The 20,117-nt window shown below is 46.8% G+C and overlaps 1 protein-coding gene across 2 annotated transcripts in view; it reads left to right on the top strand.

Annotated features, from left to right (window-relative positions):
- LOC106749914 (breast cancer anti-estrogen resistance protein 1) overlaps window positions 1-20,078 on the top strand; it is a 43,828-nt gene extending 23,750 nt beyond the window's left edge. For both annotated transcript variants that reach the window (XM_014629859.1, XM_014629858.1), the window contains exons 3-9: window positions 1,257-1,406; window positions 11,220-11,346; window positions 12,177-12,495; window positions 13,335-13,681; window positions 13,970-14,262; window positions 14,445-14,801; window positions 15,200-20,078. In XM_014629859.1, the coding sequence (XP_014485345.1) occupies window positions 1,257-1,406; window positions 11,220-11,346; window positions 12,177-12,495; window positions 13,335-13,681; window positions 13,970-14,262; window positions 14,445-14,801; window positions 15,200-15,487 (1,881 nt within the window). In that variant the 3' untranslated portion in view covers window positions 15,488-20,078. The remainder of the gene's footprint in view (window positions 1-1,256; window positions 1,407-11,219; window positions 11,347-12,176; window positions 12,496-13,334; window positions 13,682-13,969; window positions 14,263-14,444; window positions 14,802-15,199) is intronic.
- The last annotated feature ends 39 nt before the right edge of the window (window positions 20,079-20,117 follow it).

Below are 20,117 nucleotides of genomic sequence, written 5' to 3'. Positions count from 1 at the left end.
ATTAGTTATTAAAACCAAACATATAACTGTTAAAAGGCAGGGTACATCTTTTTACCAACCTGTCGAGGATCTGAGCAAATGGGATGTTAATATGGAACGAGCGGATAAATTACAGAGCAAATTTTTTTTTATTAACACTTGGTGTTATGAACTTACCGTTATTTATTCAATCATTTTCAATGTATTTTATGTATAAAAATGATAATAAAAAATATATTTTTGCAAAATGACAAAAAAGTGGATCAAGTTACTTGACGCGCATTTAAATATGAAATTATATATAACAAGATAAATAATCTCTTTAAAAATAAAAACAAAATTAATCTTAGCATTGCGGTAGCTCAACATCTAATCTCCACCTTTTCGCCAAGATTGTCACATTGGCTGCAATACGAGATGTTCCATATTCTGACCAACAGCTATTTTCTATCCAATCTAATCTAAACGGAACCTAATGTTTCTCACAAGTTCAGCTACCGATAGTTTCAAAGAATGGTTTTAGGACACAAACGCGAGTTCCATATTACCATTCCGTTCCTACACTCTTTCCTCTGTACAATATCCTGGCGATTTTATGTGAGAGTTTAGCGGGCGATTTACGCGGGGAAGTATCTCGGAAAATGCTAAAAAGCGAACCCGGGATCCACGCAAACGTGACGGCGTTGACAATCTCGGTATCGTTATTCCGCGGAGAGCGCGGCACGAGAGCCTAGTAGCGTCTTGAGATTTATGAGTTACAACTTTGTAACACACTCGAGACTCTCCGCGCCGCGAGGTGAACGTATGAGTTATGCGATGCGCATCCATTTAACGGCGCCGTCCGCTTCTCAGGACATCGCGACGGGAGGAGGGTGAGACGTTTATTTTCGGCTGGATTTTACGGAATTAGACGGGAGAGGGGAACTCGGGATACGCAGACGTCTAATTGGGGCTGTCCCTCGCTCGCACACCCCTCCGTGATGCGTGAGCCCGCGCTTTTTTTCTCTCGAGGAAAAAGTAACGGGATGTGAGAACGACGAGTGGACGAACGAGCGAGCGAGCAGGCGAGCGTATGTAAAAAAGCTCGTTGAAAGATCCCCGACAAGGAAAGTCAATCGTGGACACTCTCTGACCGCGAGCGCATCGAATTCTGTGCCGGGGAAACGAAAAAAAGAATAATAACGAGACACGCCGGATGAAAAATGTACTCACGCGTCGAGCGAGCCCCACACACACAATCGAGCCGTTATTACGTTATTATATTTTTTCTACCGTAGGGTATCTGCCCAGGAAATCGATTGAGGCTTCTGGTTGGCCAATACGATACGGGGGGCTGTTTGGTCGGCAGCAGGGCCGACCTAACCATTTCAGAGGACGGCGTGCAGAGACATGGGAAGAGGCGTAGTTGGCATGTGCAGCCTAACAGGGTGAGTTATTTGTAATGTGAATCTATTCTTAAATAGCACGCGGAAGTGGGCTTCACGTTACACCGTACACACACTACGTCTCTTATTGCGAGTGCGATTAGCTTCCCTGACGACAACCGATAGTATTTATTTCTTTATTTATTCCGACTTCGACCGTGAGTTTTACTCAGCTATCCGGGCGGTGAGGAGACCTCGAGGGCGAACGATTCGTCGTACGCTTGTGAATTCCGAAGCGGTGAAAAATGGAAAGAGAGAAATCCGCCGAGAGAGTACTCTCGAAATTTCTTCGTGTACCAAGGTTCCACTCGAAAAAATCGAGTGACAGCCGAGCCAATCGAAGTCGAATGACTTTTCAATCATATATAGAGTGTATTCCTCCGCTTTGAATCGCCGAGTAAATATTTTCGTCCGAAATTGAAGAGTAAATCCGATGTACCCCCGCCGTCAATGGAACAAGCTCACTCTAATTGATTGAAATATTCACTCCCCTGTGATTCCCCTACGAGCGTCCTCGTATTTTCACAATCGTACCGAGTGTACTTTCGCTCGTTTTCAGTGAGATTTCACTCCAAGAAATTTATGGGATACTACGTCCCTTAATCGACTGAAATATTCGGTAGTATCGATTAACAATTTACTCCGCGTTTCAAGTTAAATATTCAACGTTAAATATTAAATTGTGATTTTAAATGGCGGTGTATTTTCACGATCGCCTCGCGAGTGAATGTTTACTCGCTTCGAACTGAAAAATTCGCTTCACGAGCGATTTAGAGAGTAAAATATAGATATATGAAGAGAATAAAAAAATATAGATATATATAGAGATTAAAATATAGATATATCTAATCGCCGAAACGGCTACAATGCACAGTCGTTAAGCGTTTGTTTACGGATCTTTAAATGCGGTTTCTTTACGCCCACGAGGAGAAAAGTCCATGGATAGGGTTGAATGGACGCATGAATACGCCCTTACGACTATAATTCTTCAGTGCCGCGCATTTGAATAGCATTTTATTGGCCCGACTGCGACAGCTGGCTTCTCGAATTAATATATCCGCGATCTGAAAAGGCGCGCGCGACACAACGGGAGCTCTCTGCTCCCCATCGATCGATTGTGTAAACGCAATTGCAGCAGGGTTTCCCAAACGTAGATATCTAATTGGCCCGGAAAAAAAGAACTATCGCCGTTTCTGAGCAAATTTGAACGTAACAGATGTGAAACGTATTTGCATCGTATTTAATTTATTAATTGTTTATTAATTATTAATTGTGTTCATGTTATTTCAGTATTTTGTGTTTAATTGATATTCAACATATATAAGTTTTAAAATAACACTTGTAAATGTTAAAACACTTTATATTTCAGTGTCGATTAACGTATTATGAATATTTAATTTTCTGTTAATTTTTTACATAATATTTGTATTATTTTTCAATATATTTACCTTTTGTGTTAAATCGATACAAAAATTTGGGGCATGTATAGTGTGTCAAATTTAACACGGAATTATACACTGTATATTAAATTTCATTGCGTGATATGGCTGTTCTGTCGGTTAGTATACTTTTCGTGTTTCGAAGAACGCGAGCTCGGCATGTTTCCCGGGCTATTCATAACTTTTCCTCGGAAAGATCGCAATCGGCCACGTTGGCTACAATTTGGGAGACCCTGCATCGCGGGAAATCACACAATGGGGCGCATCGGCAGCCTCGTGAGGGCGATCTTTCGCGTCTCCCCGCTCGCTGAAACGGGATCTGTCAAAATCAGCTGACTGCCACTTGGTTCGTCCGGCTCTTCATTGCTGCCGCCTCCGTCGTCGCAGCCGCCGCTGTATCTGCCCCCGATACGCGGTTCAACATCTGTCGCCGACATCAATTCGGTGGAATGAATATGACAGCACGGTCGATTGGAACGTTGAATCTGTCCTCCGGATTGCGTCCAGAGACGAGAAAGGGTTTGCCTTCGCCCATACAAATATACGTACCCAACGATTTGCCCCGAAATCGACATAAATTCGAAACCACCCCGGGCGAAAAGTCCGCTCCTACTGAAAAAGGAAAAAAGAAAAAGCCTCGCCATTCCCGTTGGCATCGCCGCAGCGACGTACGTCGTCGCATACCGTCACGTCGCATCGCGCGGCGTGCATCGCGTCCTGCGCACCCCGCATTTACGAGAAGTCGATCCCGCAGGATACCCTACAAGGAGCTGTCCTTTCTCGCGCGGAGGTCCACGCTTGCCCTTATATGTCCGCCGGTCCCACACACAATGTCCGCTCTCTGACGTCGACTGTGTGCATCTCAGCCTCTCTTTGGTCTCTCCTGCCGCCGGTCGTCTCCGCGAGACGTGAATGCGTGTGGGAACCGCACACCCGCGCACGTAGCGCGCGCACACACAAAGTGGGATCCCCGGAGTCATCTCGATGGAATGTCTAGAGCGGTTAGGCTCAAAGAAGAGCGGGCGTGTTTCATCGAATGCGTGTGCACGCGCATATACGTGCGTCTGTCACGTCTATACGCGTGTACGTGCGCGTTCCCTTCCTCGGTTGCGCACTCTCTCTCTCGCCGACTACTAGCCCGGGAATAACGTGCGGTTTTTGCGAATAGGCCTCTTCCAGAGACCGGACGTCTCCTCTTTAGCTCGTTGGCGATCTGAGATGCGTGAAACAACGGCTTGAAAAATACGAGCGATTTTCCCCGTTTGTGCGAACTCGGCTCGTCTTCGCGGCTCGTAATTTCGCCGATGCGTCCCGGGTGTGCGGAGAGCGAGAAGACGCGAGAGGTTGCGGGAACACGACCGCGACACGGATGAAAGGAGCTTCATGCACCAGCGATGTTAACTAGAATAACCAGATCGTGGCGCGTTCGCCTCGCTGGTCGCCCGCGACATGACCAGTAACGTATGTCCAGTCCACGTACTCGATATGCTCGGACGCGACAGCAAGTGCGGCTCGAGCGCGTTTCCGCATGGGCGGTGGAATGTAGGCGCAAGTCGAAAAGTGCCACAGAGACTCGAGGAATCGATGATTTTCCCGACCACGAGGGCCGGGTGAGAGCCGGAATCGCGGGTGTCTAGCGCGTAATCTCGCTCCGCGGCAGCGTGATAATTTATGCGAATTTAATTGGCTACTCTCGAAAGCTTTCCGAGACCTGAATTTTTATGGAAACATTACTCTTTATTACCTTCATGCTATTATTTTTATTATTTCCGCCGTGTTCAATTTTCATTTTTCATCGATTAGCCGATCCTTTGATCCGCACGAGGATTTAAATTACGCGTCAACGTCCGCGATTGGCCACCGAAAGAGGCACGAAAGAGTCATGAAATGCATCAAAGATTCCTATCTCCTTACGACCAATTCGCAATCGTCGGTCGCATTCAAACGTCAAAGGAGGACGCTTTATATTCGCGCTCGGTTCGCGAGATGACAATTCCGAGGTGAGATGAGCGGCGTGTGTTTGTCCTGCGGCTACCGGCGATATCCTGCCGGTACCTTCGAAGGTTCTTCGGAACGGCGAGGAACAAAAACCAACCGATTTCTCGCCCGGGGCACGCGCGCTCCTTGAGACTGCCACCGAGATGATGGCGAGTAGGCATCGCCAGCCGTTGCACCGGCTGAAAATGGCATGGAAAAAGGAGAAAGAGGCAGCGGACAGACCCGCGCGGAGAGATCGAGGAAGACAGACTCGGCCGAGACGGGAGTTGTCTGCTACGTGGGCTGCTGGCGGGTTGTCTTTAACCGCCGGTATCAACGAACTGTAAAACTCGCGTGCGCGTGGGATTGTCCACTCGTCGGGTGAGAAACTAACGAACATTTGCATAAACAGAGAGACACGACGGTGCGAAGTCCGCTGCCGGTCGGAAATGCCATGTTTTTTCCTCGCGGTATCGGACTCGATCGGATTCAAACGGATTCGAGCGAAGCTTTCGCTTCTCCGGGGAAACTTCTCACAGACCGAATGAATCACACGGACGCCGACGCGACTTTCCGCAAATTCGTCGTCCGGAAATCTGCAGGGGGAAAGCGATACAAGAGGGAGGGAGGGGAAAGAAAGCAATCTCATATCGCGATGCGTCCGCTGGGTAACGAACGTAAATCACTGCTTTAGCGAGTGACTCGAGGCGACCGAGCCGGCCAAACTCGACTCCCGAGGACTCGAAGACTCGTCAGGAGCCGCGACAGTAGCTAGCTGCTGCTTCTTCGCCGAGGGACCATCACGGCCGTTTATTAAAGAGACAATAAGCGATGTTATCTCGTGTAATAAAGCGGCGCGCGCGCGCGCACATACGATCGTCCGTGCGGCTCGGGGTTCCTGTATCGTGCGCGATTTATATCTTTCTATCTCTCTTTTTCCGCCCCACGACATCGGACCGCTCATCTCCCGCGCTCCCCGATTAATCGGATGGATTTATTGATATTTTTATTAGTACTTCGTCGCGCGGAATCGACGAGTCGCAACATTAAACGGCGATAATCGACTCTTGGGAAAGGATATAAATATCGGACGGTTTCAAATATTAAAAGAACAATTATAGTTTAAAATCTAAATATTGAGTGACAATAGTCGATAATAATGTTAGCACGCACATCCGAGAATACGTTACCATTAGTTATTAAGGCCAAACATACGACTATTAAAATGTACATTTTTGTCAACACGTGTCAATTGGGGATCCGAGCAAATGTGTTAATATGAGAGAAGCAGATAAATTAAAGAGAAAAATTATTTTTTAATAATATTATGGGCTTTTTAATATTTACTTAACCTTTTTCAATGTATTTATATATATAAGAAGGACAATAAAATATATATTTTTGCAAAGTGACAAAAAGTGGATCGAGTAACCCAGCGCACATTTAAATATGAAATTATATATAACAAGATAAATAATCTCTTCAAAAATAGAAAATCGTTCTTGGCATTGCAGCAGCTTGGCACCTAACTTCCTCTTTCTCGACAAAACCGCCAGACTGTCTGCAGTACGAGACGTTCCATACTGTGACCAACAGCCATTTTCAATGCAATCCGATTAATTTCGAACGTAGCAGATGTACTTCCAAATAATTAATCTACCACTTTTTACACTTTAATCTTGCTATTGGCATTATCCGACACATAAGACAGATATTTAATATACGCTTAACGATATACATACGAAAAAATTGTTAAATCTTACTTTGCGACATTGCACTTTCGTAAACCGAAACATTGATTAACACGTCTAAATGCTGCGTTCATTTTAACGCCGGCACTCTCGAGTGCCTCAAACGGAAGATAATGTTTCTAACGAGTGTAACTGCCGATAGTTTCAAACAGTTTTAGCACAAGTGCGAGTTCCATATTACAATCCCGTTCTATATATACATCCTTTCTCCTATCACAGACCTGTACGAAAAGCTATACTGCTGTTGTACATGCAGCTCCGCCGCGGAAAGCGACACAATATTTCACTATACATATCGCCATCGGCGTTTCATTGTTTCATACTATGCAATTCATTAAATCTAATATAATATGTTAATATAATGTAACATAAAGTACTAATTGGAGATATTTTCATCCGGCAACGATATATAGTGGTTTTGGAATACTTCAGGTAAAAGTATATCCGAACATATATCTAAACCTTTTTCATTTTATTGTTTTGGCTTTGGTTTTTAACTACAAATATTTACTCTTCCGACCATGAATGAAAGGTACATATTCGAGTATTGGTACTTTACAGAAGAAAAGCACTTTAATAGCTCGATCCCACAAAATGAGTTAGAGGGAAGCCTCTGTAGTGGTGGTTTAGTAGCCGAAGGGTTAATCGCGATGCGTGTCTCTCGAGAGACGATTGTTTCGTCTTATCGCCGCCGGAGAATCCGCGCAGTTTCTTTTCACGCGATTATTCCTCGCGTGGCTGTTTTTACAGCGTCGCTTATTTACACGTAAACTGCTCCTTTCCTTCCCGGTGTATTTGCCATTCGCGTTGCGCCGCGTTTCCGCGCGGAAAAGTTCATAAGTTGCGCGAGTGCTTTACAATGAGCGGCGGGGTTTAGCGCGGTTACGACTTCGCCGGCGCTTACGTCCAGGTAGCGTGCGCGATGTACGCCGGATTGTGTCGAGCTTATTAGTCGACGTGGATGCGGCCGTTACCGAAACTCATCGCGACAAAAGCCCGTTAAAACAGCGACACGGATTCGCGTGAGACGAGCAGATTTTTCGCCCGAGTGGAGAAACCGGCACGCCGGACGAATTTCGCGTAGGCGCGCGAATTCTCAACTGCACTTGCCTCGCGACACTGGGCCAGATTTTACGAATTTTTCTCGACACCGATACCACATACACCGTGCGCGTGTCACATTGTCACGTCGTTAAGATAAATAAGGAAAAGCCTCCCGCGATCGTGCCGGAAAATTCTTATCACTGCCTGAGACAGGCCGAAAGTCCCAGTTCCGCAGATGGTGGGAAGCCTCCTTCCGCGTTTCCATGGAAACCGTCTTTCTATCTTCCCCCCTAGCTCTCTCTCTCTCTCTCTCTTTCCTTTCCCTTTTATTTCTCTCTTCCTCCCATTCTCTTCTCACCCCTATCAGGGCCGGATAAAGTCACTGTCTGCCACCAGCGCAGTGACGGATTTTTCGACAACCGCCTACCGAACGGTCTCGCTTCGCCGAGAGTTTCCTTCCGAACCCCGAAAATTTATAATTGTCAAGGATAATTGGATCAGCGAGATGCTCGATTCCCCGAATGGCCATTTTCCGCGATACCGTCGCTCCAAAAATCGCTTTCACGGCTGTGAGATTCCGAGTGCAGGGAACGCGGGTATCCTCCGGTTTCGTTTGGGGTCCGCCGAGCTCTAAATCCGCCACTGTTCCGCTCTCTTCTCTTCTCGCGCTTTCTCCCGCACGCTCGTCGTGGCGTAATATGCCTTTCACAGTTAGTGCCACGACGCCGGTATCGACCGACGCGTTATACCCCTCTGACCGTACTCCACTCCCTTCTCTTCGGTTCGGAGCGGAGGCCTCTCGAGCGCGCTCCAACCTTCCAGCACCCCTCCCTCCTCCCCGCGCCACCCTCTCCCAGCGCTCTCGCACCCCCGCACCTCCACTACTACACTCCACTACGATAGTACTATTCGATTCATAATAACAAAGAACACTCGCGTGCAGCTTTAATTCACGCGGAGCACGTTCGGCGGCCGCGCTTCCTCGACAACGACGACGACGCTTCAGTCGTCCGATTTCTACCCTCTCATGATGACATTTGGCTAATCAACGACATCTGGTTGATTCATCGCTGATTGTTTATTCATAGATGGCGACACACACACACATACACACACACTTATAGTTCGATTTCTCCTCTGGGTTGATTTGAATTTTGCATCGATTTAAATCGTCGTGAATTTCTCTCGACCGACGAGCCGAATGGGGTCAAAATGATTTGTCGGGGGCGGTTTCGAAGACGTAGGATGGGTGGACCTTGTCCGCTTGCCAACTACAACAACTGACCCAGATTCCGTCGAATCCTCGGCAATCCTGAACAGGGCAACGTTAAGGCTGCCGCGTCTCTTCCTCCCCGCAACCCCGCGGAATACGCGATAAGTCTCTCTCCGATCGAAAACTCTTAGTCGTGAGTAAAAGCCTCGGCTGTTCCACTTCGGCAACGAAACCGGCCATCCACGGGAAATTACAGATTGCCGAGGGTCGGCGCGCGAGCTTTTACCACGATATCGTGGTCGAGGCTGCTCCATTTTATGCACTGGGCGTGTCCGGCGTTTCCTCCAACGTCGCGATGCAGCTCTAATTTCTCTGCATTTTTACCGCCGTGTGTGTATCGTAAATTTGATTTTACTGATATGGCGCGGCTTATTCCCCGAAATGTGTACTTTCGTGCCCGGGGAAAATACGCGACAGTTATTTTTCAGGGGAAACTTAGATTATGCGATAATAATATACTCGCAGATAATGGCACATGTTATTTATAGGGTGACCGAAACTTACCTTTCAATCCTTCGTCTGAACGTAGAACAGTGTAAACTGAGCAGAAAAGTCATCTGCTATTTTACTTTGCAAACTATGCAAAATTTTAAGTTATTAATTATTGAAAATAAATTATAGAGGTTTCTTTAATTAATAATTCAAAAATTTTAGTGTTATTTGCAGAATGGCAAGAGACTTTTTTGTTCAGAATGGCCTAATTTACAAGTATCCGACAGCTGTTGCCCGTAGCGACAGGTTCAAAGTTCAATATACTGATGTCTGTCGCTAGATACAACAGCTGTTACATATTTGTAGATCCGGCCACTCTGAATAAAAGAGTCCTTTACTATTTTGCACATGACAAATTTTTGAGTTATTATAGAATTCTTCTATACATGGCCATTTTCAATAATTAATAACTCGAAATTTGGCGTGTTGTTTGCGAAAAGGTACAGGGCTCATTTGTTCATCTCAATCTAATCTACACGTCCTCGCAAAGTCTGTTCCTGTTGGTTTGGGACACCCTGTATATATATATATTGGGTTGATACAAAAGTTCGTTCCGTTCTTCCATCAGTTCTTCCCCAGGGTTTCTACGACCATGTAATTATGCTGCTAACAGCGGGATAACAGATCATCGAGCAAAATAGCGCGTACTTAATCGAGATTGGTTATTTAAAAATAAATATTATATATACATTTTAATTTTTAATAGAACGATCTTTTGCATCAACCCAATATAATTACATGCATAATATAATTATTAGTAATTATATATATGATAATTAATGAAAATATCACATACAACGTAATATTCACAAAAGTTTTCATCCACGATGCAAGGACACGTGTTTACTGACGTTCCTTCTCCTCACACGTCGAAGGAAACGACGGTAGTGCAAATTTTCTACACGAGAGAAAGTTCGTGACTCTTATCTGTCGCTCGTGTATGGAAAGCGCGCGTATGAAAGGTGAAAAAAGAGAGAGAGAGAGAGAGAGTCGAAGAAAAGTGCGCTTGAGCGTAACATAAGGGTTGGAGGAGAGCTTGTATTATTGCAAAGCAGCGACCGATGAGCTCCCGAGATTACGTTCTCTCGGGGGATGTTCCGCGTTCCTCTTCCTTCCCCGCTATTTACCCGCTGCGCGGCGCTTCGTATCGCCGTCTCTCCTCTCGTCGTTTTATCAGCAAAATTACATTTTCCCGGACGGTTCAACGGCCGAAATGTGCAAGCTCGCGCCGTTCGCCGGCGGTTATTAGATCCGATCGGTGATTACGCCTCTAATTTTACGATACGAGAGCGTTGAGATTTGCGTAAGTAACAACGTTTCTCACGCCGTGTTCTCATCCCGAAGGATCCGACGATTTTGCTGATAGACAGGGAGGGAGAAAGTCGAAACGGTCCTTCTCCCGCGGGACTCCCCTCCTCTCTCTCTCTCTCTTTCTCTCTTTCTATCTCGTTCTTCGCAAGAAACTCAATTAGCGATCTCGTAGAAATTAATCCCCGACTGCGGTAACCGCGCTCGAACGAAGTCCTCGGGAGATTACTTGGCGGAAAGAGTAACAGCTGATTGGCGTTCGCACGGGTAACTTCGTTACCGAGTTCCATCGCGGCTGTGAGATCGCGCTTACTCGACTGCATTTTCAGAGCCGCGTCGATCTGAAAAGAAACGCAATTTCCCGCGGAGTTCGATCACTCGGTTGAGACGATCGCGGGGCCAACTGCTGCAACGGGCAACGGCAGCTGCGAGCGATCGTGCAGCTGGTGAGACGCGTAACTGACGGCAACGCGAGCGTGTGACAATTAGCCGGGATATAATTAATCGCTCGTCCGCTCTCGATGATCCGCAGGTTGTGACACCGCAGAAGTGCGGGGATGTCTACCTCTACGACCTCCCAGCGAGCCGGGGCAGCCCCGCGCCACCCTCCAGACACGATTCACCCCTCAACTCGAACAATGAGCACTCGCACAATACGGGTACGTATTATTCCGCGAGAGCTACAGTCGGCGGCCGTTCGTCGCGATAAAGCAACCGTCTGCGAAAGTTTATTCATTAATTGAGATATCGATTAACACTCCGCGCGCTCCCGCTCCCTCTCTCCTCTCGGCGCGAGATCGAGCGCCGAGAGCTGCAGGAGGAGGAAAAAGATTGGTGGAATTAATGTGACAATGGACGGATCGAGCGCGATTTCGTTGGTGGATGGGGAGTTTCTGACCCTTTCAAGCAAATTCTCGGTCCTGGACGTATTGGCGTAAATTTGACACGCGTGTTTGAGAAACGAGATTTCTCTTTTCCCGTTAGAAGTGTGCTGAGAAATTACCAGATATTCTGTTCCCTTTAGCTCAAGCGCGTTTGCTCCGTTCATCGTCACGTCAATTCAGCCAATGTTATTTCCTCCTTGTCGATCTCTCGTGGTTTAATTAACACGTTGAACGCCGTGGGGATCATCGGTGACCGTAATTATTATTACAAAAGAATAGAAAACAATTACACATTTATATTATTCGCGTATACATACTAGTCTCAGGAACGTAACGATGCCGAATATATTACAGAAACCAATTATGTAATACGTAAAAACATGGAAAAAGCGTGAAAGAAGCGAGTATCTCGTATATAAGTCACTATACAACAAAGGGTTGATAAACAGGAAAGTTCTTTCTCCAATTCGAATCGGGAAGGGGGGAGGGGGGGGGGAACTTAATTCCCCCGAGATTAATTCGATACGGTCGACGGTGGAGACACTCGAGCGATTCTGGAGTCGAGGTGTTGGTTCAAGCACGTCGTTACCTTGATCCGCCCTCAGGACGATACACCGGCAGCACGCGGACGACCTCTTCGGCGAACGACAACGCGAACGGGGGTGGCGACACGAACGAGTGCTACGACGTGCCGCCGCGCGCGATTCCCGTGATTCCGTCACCGGCGAGCAGCCCGAGTCCGGCCCCGTCGTGCTACGACATCCCGCGGCCACCGACATCCTGCACGCCTAACTCCAATTGCTCCACCGGCTCCGGCATTACGCCCCTGGATTGCTACGACGTGCCGCGACCTTTACAACCCCTCACGCCCAGCAGCTCAGCCTCCAGCCTCACCAACGACGGATCTCTCAGCGGCTCGAACAGGTATCGTCTTTGCATTTCCGCGATGCGTCGCATTATTCGGCCGGATTCCACGTGTGTCGCATAACGACCGCCTTCTCTCTCTCTCTCTCTCTCTCTCTGCTGCCATTGACTACGACGGATTTTCCTCGGTCGCTCTTGGAGCTTAGTATTCGGGAATCTCCGGCTTCAAAAGTCCCGGAGTCTCACATGTAAAATGAACGACGGACTGAATAAAGTTTCAAGAACCTTGTAAAGTGTGAAATTTAAAATAAAGTTGGCACTAAGTAGGACGTGAGAGTTTGAAATTTTTACGGTCTCCAGGAGCCGGAGATGGTGATACCTTACTTATACTTCTTTAACCCTCTGCGCTCCAAGGGTGTCGTAACGACGTCGTCGTGTAAAAAATGTCTCGCGAAACTCGGCTGCGAGTACGCCTTTCGGATCTTAAATCATTTTAGAAACTACACGGCGGTAGTTAGCTTAGATTCAGGATGAAAGTCTGAAAGGCGCCGTCGCATCGTTCTTGCAATTTCAAACGGAAATCTCGATACCATCCCTTAGGATGCCCATTTTCACCAATTCCGGTTAACTTAATCGATTGATTAACTCCACGGAATTGACCAATCGCACTGGCTAATTAATAATAATGAGCTAAACTGATCAATGCAGTTGGTCGATTCCGTAGAATTAACCGGTCGGTTAGGTTAACCGGAATTGGTGAAAATTCACCTTGGAGCACTGAAAAGGGTAAGAACGTTGTGTATGTTTTCACGACCATTTATTAATAATGAATCTGAAAAGAATCCCGCTCCGAATCTGTTTTCACGCTCGCCCCATGTATGACGTTCTCTGTATTCCAGATCGAGTTTGGCCGCTCCTGATTACGATGTACCCCGACCACGTCTTCCAGCCTCCTCATTACCGTCCCGGCACAACACTCCCATACCGAAGACTCCGACACCACCGCCGCCCACGCAACAAATCTACGACGTGCCGGTGAGCAAGGAGCTCCCGCTAGAACTGGACTCCGCCTTGGAGGGTCTGCAGAGGTTGCAGAGCGAGGCGTCCGCCGCGATAGCGAGGCTACTGGGCTTCGTGAGTCCCGGCTGGAGAACGCCGCAGCGATTGGACGCCACTCTCATGGACCTCAGGCTGGCCGCTCTCAGGCTGAGAACGTCTCTCCATGATCTCGCCGAGTTTGCCGAAGGTGATCCATCGTTTTCGCTTACTTGCTTTTCTCATTAGAAAAGAAAAGAAAAATCGATAGTGACATCCTCTACGTTACTTTTTATTCCCACAAAATAAAGATTCCGCAATTGTGGCATTTTTTTTCGAATTTTTCATTCTCGACATTTTAAATTCAACATCCGAAATTAATCAATTAATTATTTTCTATATTTAGTTGGTGAATTTTATACACGTTCCTCGTGAAAATGTTCTCGTAGACTTCATTGTTGTGAACATGACCGTTGCAAAAATTGCACCTCTCGCATAGGTACGTTGGGTAACGCGGGTAAAGCCCCTGATAAGGGTCTGGCGACGAAATTACGGCCGCTGGTGAAGGCGCTTCGTGATTCCGACAAGCTCGTGCAGGAAGCCGCTACCGAATTGGACACGATAGAATGGGACGCGAGTAAGCTATGTCGTGGCGGTGGCGATACACCGACACCTACTAATGGACCCCCGCCCTCGTTATTACCACCTGCACAGCCGGATCCCCTCGATCAGCTGATCGCGTGCGCCCGGGCACTCACGGAAGACGTTCGTCAGGTTGCTAGTTTCATTCAGGTGAGTATCTCTCGCAGCACCGTGACGTTTTTAACGGCTTCCAGTCTCGAATAGTCGCTGATAATTATCTCATCGTTGAAATGATAACTAGGAGAATTTAGTTGGATAGAAAATTAGTTTAATCAACGATACGATTTCCTATCTCTTTTTCTCTATACATGTGTGTGTGTGCGCGCGTACAGGGGAATTCCACGTTGCTCTTCAAACGAGCCTCCATCATCTCCACGGGCAGCAGCAACAACAGCGGCGCCGGCGAGGATTACGATTACGTGAATCTGGATTCGCGGGAGGTCGTGGCGAAGCAACGGGAGGAGCTGAGGGCCTCGTTGCCGCAGGAGCTGCGCAACAATTACGACCTGCTGGTGTCTGAGGCGGACAATGCGGCGATTCAGATGGCACCCACGACACCGACGCCCATGGATCCGAACGACAAGCAACTATTAGCCTTTTACGCCGCTCAGGTGATCACGCACGGCGCGCACCTGACTCACGCGATCGACGCCTTCCTGCAAACGGTCGAGCACAATCAACCACCCAAGGTGAGTATGTTGGTAGAGACTCGGCAGTGGTATCGACTAGAGTTACTCAAGTCCTCAAAAGTTACTCAAACAAGAGTCTGGACATGTCTGACTTCTCTCTGTAATTGATCTAGTTCTTCATTTGATAAAAAAATGGCGGAACAGAGAATTGTCAAATGAAGAGACTCTACGCGGATAACTAAATGTTATTCTTATATTATAAAATGAGAGATGAATAATTAATAAAATAATGGAAAAAGATTCATTTTTAAGGACTTAAATAATCTGCCTTTATAAATAGTAATGTTTTGGGTTGATGCAAAAGTTCTTTCCGTTTTCCAATCAAAATGTATATTAATATTTATGTATTTTTAAACACGATCAATCAATGAAGTAACATGGGGTGGGCTGTCCTACAGGTTTTCCTGGCGCACGGCAAATTCGTGGTGCTGAGCGCTCACCGGCTGGTGCACATCGGCGACACGGTGCACCGGAACGTGACGCGCAACGACGTGCGGACGCGTGTGCTGCAGTGCGCGAACGCCCTGAACGAGGCTCTTGCGCAGACGGTGTCGAAGACGAAGCAGGCCGCCCAATTCTTCCCGAGTGTCAGCGCGGTCCAGGACATGGTCGACAGCGTGGTCGACGTGTCGCATCTGGCCAAGGATCTCAAGGTCGCCATGATACACGCCGCTCAGCAGCCCTGAAGAGAAACCCCGACGATCATCGTCACGACGGCGACGACAACGACGGGACCGCGAAACCACAAGTTCCTCGAATTCAAATGCGATCGAGAGCTCCTCTCTCGCTTATCTTGAGACCGCGGAGACCGAGGAAGATCGAGAGGCGTTTTTAGACTTTAACGCGCGATCAGGTTTCAACAACACCGAGCGAGTCGTAGCTAATTCGTCGAAAACGATGCTCGGAGACTCGCACGCGAAATCTCACCGTCTCGGCTCCCCCGTCGAGAAGCTTCGAGCGAATCGCGATAGAATTCCCTGGCGCGTTCGTGAGATCACGAGCTGCCGCCGTGTTACGTAAAGATGAATCATATAAGTGTCTGTCTCAGGTAACTTTCGCGACCTTCGAAGCATCGTCTTGCGAGATTACGAGAAGACACGTGGCAGCTCCTGTTATTATTTCGAGATTCAGCGCACGGGCGAGAAATACGATAGTCCTGGGAGCGCCTTTCTCTCTTTTCCGGAGAGGCAACCAAGCACTAGTGCAAAAGGTAGTAGTTTCGTTTGGAATCGCGGTGGATAGTATTTTCAATTCCAAACGGCGAAATAATCAAACACAATGCGTTTCACCCGTAAAACAAAAACGCGGCTTGCTACGCGCACGCACATCGCGGTGTGTGCGCGTGTGCGCGCGTCGTGCAGCTATTAACCCTTCGCATTTATCGTTAATAAAGAGAGAGTCCGTGGCCTAGGAACCTGCTACTGCCAAAGCTCCGGTATATAGATAAGTTAAGGAAACGAAGGAAGCCCGCAATCTTAAAGAAACGAGTATCCCTGTAACTGCGTAACCGTGAAACAATGTAAGCATCGTAATCTTTCGTAGAGAACACACATAGCCGTGTACACGTCGTTCGCTAAGATGGAGACGCGCGGAGGACGACGACGACGATAGCTCCCCGGCACACGTGTGACACTCCTTGAGGCACGGCTCCTGCGAATTTTGCGACTCGGCCGAGTGCACCGCGCGTTTCTCGCCAAGCCGAAACACGTGTACGACGCCGGCGAGGATTAAAGGTGTGTTAGTAGTTTTATAAATGTACGTATACACAGTAGAGGGCATACGCGCGCGAACAACTAGACGAAACCTCCGTACTCGTGTCTTTTTTTTTTTGAGCCGTTTCCGCCAGCGACAACTGACTTTAGTCTCACCTTTAACTTCTACGGAGGGGAGAACCGCCCGGTTACTTTTTACACTCGGAGGCGAGATCGAAGCTCGATATTAAAGCAACGTTATTCGACACGCTGAATCGCGGAACGAGCATGTTCTATCTTGAGGTTTAAGCGCATGCCTCTTCTCGCAACGAGGAGAGAAAAAAAAGAACTTAACACCAAGAAGTCCGAACGTAGTCCAGTTCCGCTGCTGGTAACAAGTTTCACGTCGATCCGGGATACAAAAACCCTGCAAGGAGAGAGAAAGAGAACGGGAGACAGAAACGGATCACTACTTGTTACGCACGGATTTTTGGAGGAGGATTTTAAACGAATTTTATACGAAGCTTTTTTACCGCCGGGTTTACGACTTTTTCGGGCGCCCAGGCCTTTTTACGGCTCTTCCATAACAGCGAATTGATAATATGAGCGCACAACTGTGAGCCGTGCCGTCGGCGGCGGATCGAATTTACAACCTGTCGTCCCTGTTGAGACTTATCTCGACGAGTGCACGTACTCGTGAGTCTCCCTCGAACGATAAGGTCGCTGTTTACACGTAAAAGACATCCAGAATTTTCGTGGAAAATGGCTACCAGTGTTTTTATATTTTTCAGAAATATTAGTCGAAATTCTCATTTGGTATATTAATTGAAATTTTCAATAATTGAAATTTAAATAGATATAATTGCAATGTGCTCTCATTCCCGGCGTCACTTACCGGAAATTTTTAATCATGATTCCTTTATATTGGTACTCATTTGATATCCATGCATTTACGCAAAATCAGACGTGACCTCCACGTTGAGATCCCGGAAGACATAATAGGTCTTTTCGCTAAACCAGTGTACATTTATAGAACTTAAAAAGAGACGAATATACAGATAAGATGGAAGAAAGAGTAGAAAGAAACTAGTACAAGTTAAAACTAATGCAGCGATTCAGCGAGTTCAACGAAAAAGAACAGGCCTCATGGCTAAGTTCGCTTTGGACGTTTCCATGCTGAACGCGTCATTCCATTATTGTTCGTTACATGCTAAAAGAAGATGGGATAATACCTGTTGAAAAAAAAAAGTAACCAGTTGGGTTTCTGTGAGAATCTATAAGAACCCATATGGTTCAAAGTGAACTTTAAGATGATCTCAAAGCTCACCTTGAATTATGTTGTAGTAGACAAAAAAATTTTCAAGCGGTCCACTAACAGCAGAATAAACTAAACTGATCACGTTGCGTGGTTCACCCTGTAGAAGATTCAAAATTCATATAGGAAATTCAAAATCCATAGGTGGGAACCCACATGGACTGTTACTTAGGATCTGAGTTTTTGGTCCAAATCCTCAGGGGGAACCATGGGAATCCATATGGATTTCCTATATAGATTCCCACCAGGTTTCCTTTTCTCAACCTGGGATGCTTTCGGCACGTCCAAAACAAACTTAACCCACGGCTTGATCATTTTCGAGCGCACACGGTCCGACCGCCGATTCGCGGCGCACTCGTTTTCCAATGGCATTTTCTCCATACGTGCGAAAGTGTACTTAAAACTAACTCGCCAGCCACCGAACTCGGCTCATGCGCGAAATTGCGCGACACCGTGAGCGGCGTTTCGCCACACGTCATCGTCAGCACGACGTGTGATCGAGGCACAACCGGCCGTTTCGTTGCAGCTTCGCCAACGATTCCGCGAGCGTTCGTTAGGATTCCCCGTGAGATGCGATCTCTCTTGGCGTTCTCTTCTTTAACTTGAGGGCTCACACCGGCAACTTGCTGTTGCGTCGACCGACCGAGAGACACGACGATGCTCCCTCCTCGCGATATTTATCCTCACGGAAAAGCTTACATTTATTTTGTAGAGATTATACACCCGAGAGCATACCTCCCGTGCTGAGAGAGAGAAGCGGATTTATACACCTCGTTTACGAGACACCTGTATTATAATTTATTGGCGGCGCATTTTTGTAATATATATATAAACACATATGGCAGGCAGTTACTATTACGTAGGATTTACTGTATATTTAGACGCGATGAGGACGAACAAAGGTTTATACATAAGAACCGATAGGTGCTTTTAATCATTCGCGCTGAACCCACGCGCGCTCGGATGTGTGTATCGTGTGCCGTAGGCGTTCGAGTGGAATAGTTTTCCTTCGCATTTTGTAACGCAGGCTGTTAGGTGTTCGACTGACATCAATCGCGCGTATGAGGGAGAGAAGAAACAACACCAATTCGTCGAGCGTTGTCGTAATTTCTCTTTGTATGTACGGTGGTATCCGTGAAAGGAAGAATCCTTTCGCGTAGTCGTACACCGCTCCGTGAGGTCTCCGCGGCGTGAAGGAATCCGCGTAGAACCGCCCCGAGACCTCGCAGGAGCGTCAACTGAGCGCTCTCGTCCCCTCATAACGCGTATGTACGTAACGATATTTTGTATTATTATTATTATTATTATTATTGTACAACTTACGAACTGCATATATACACTACGTGTCGAGAGTAGTTGTTCTAAAGTTACACGAGAAGAAAAATTAGAGGAAGAACTCTCGATGTAAAGACCGTTCCACAATGGCGTAAAGTACGCGGCCAGACATGAGCGGTAAGCTAATTAACCAATTGGATTCTCTCACGGCCCAAGAATAATTGGCCGTAAATCGGTTAATTAGCTTACCGTTTACGTCTTGCCGCGTACTTTACGCACACTTTGTTGCAGAACGGCAAGTTTAATACACGCGTGATATCCTTAGAGGAACTTTACCACACATACATCGAATCGTTTTCTTATGACGCTTAGAATCGTATTTTCGGTATATGGTGAGCGCGAGAGCGCTCTCTCTCTCTCTGTTCGTTTTGTCATTGGAGAAATCCTGCCGTTGTACCGAACAATAATTGCGCTCTTTCGCTAGATCGAGACGCGCCACAAGCTGAATTGAATTGTGTTACCTTCTAAGAACACCTTATTTGTACATAGATATATTTATACATATATTATATATATATATATATATATATACATAATAATTATTCATATTACAAAACCAGAATATGTACACATGAGCGCATTGATATAGCCGATGCAATAGCGGAGTAAACTCGTTTGAATATCGTGCAATGTCAAAAATAATTTTTAAGGCCGAAATATACCTGAAAAGGATACAAAGCATTCGAGAGAGGTGTCTAGGCGAGAGACTACTATTCACAGACTCGAAACTTTAAACGCAAGTAAAGGGAAGTTGTATAAAATCGAATTCTCATTTTCAGTGGCTCCTCCGCAGAAACGTTGATTTCCTCGACCGTATTTCGCGACACGCTCTCCGATCCACCAAGATCCCGCAAGGATTAATTTTTGCACATATTGACACACGTTATCTGTACATTTATAGGTTTCGATCGTTTTTCAATAAAGATTCATGGAAGAGAGGGAGAGAGAGAGAGAGAGAAATAGACAGAGATAGAG

Source organism: Dinoponera quadriceps, unplaced genomic scaffold (genome assembly GCF_001313825.1).
Source record: "Dinoponera quadriceps isolate SergipeBrazil2010 unplaced genomic scaffold, ASM131382v1 scaffold4026, whole genome shotgun sequence".
In the NCBI taxonomy this organism is placed as follows: domain Eukaryota; kingdom Metazoa; phylum Arthropoda; class Insecta; order Hymenoptera; family Formicidae; genus Dinoponera; species Dinoponera quadriceps.
The sequence above is the reverse complement of the archived record's forward strand: the minus strand, read 5'-3'. Positions and strand labels throughout refer to the sequence as shown.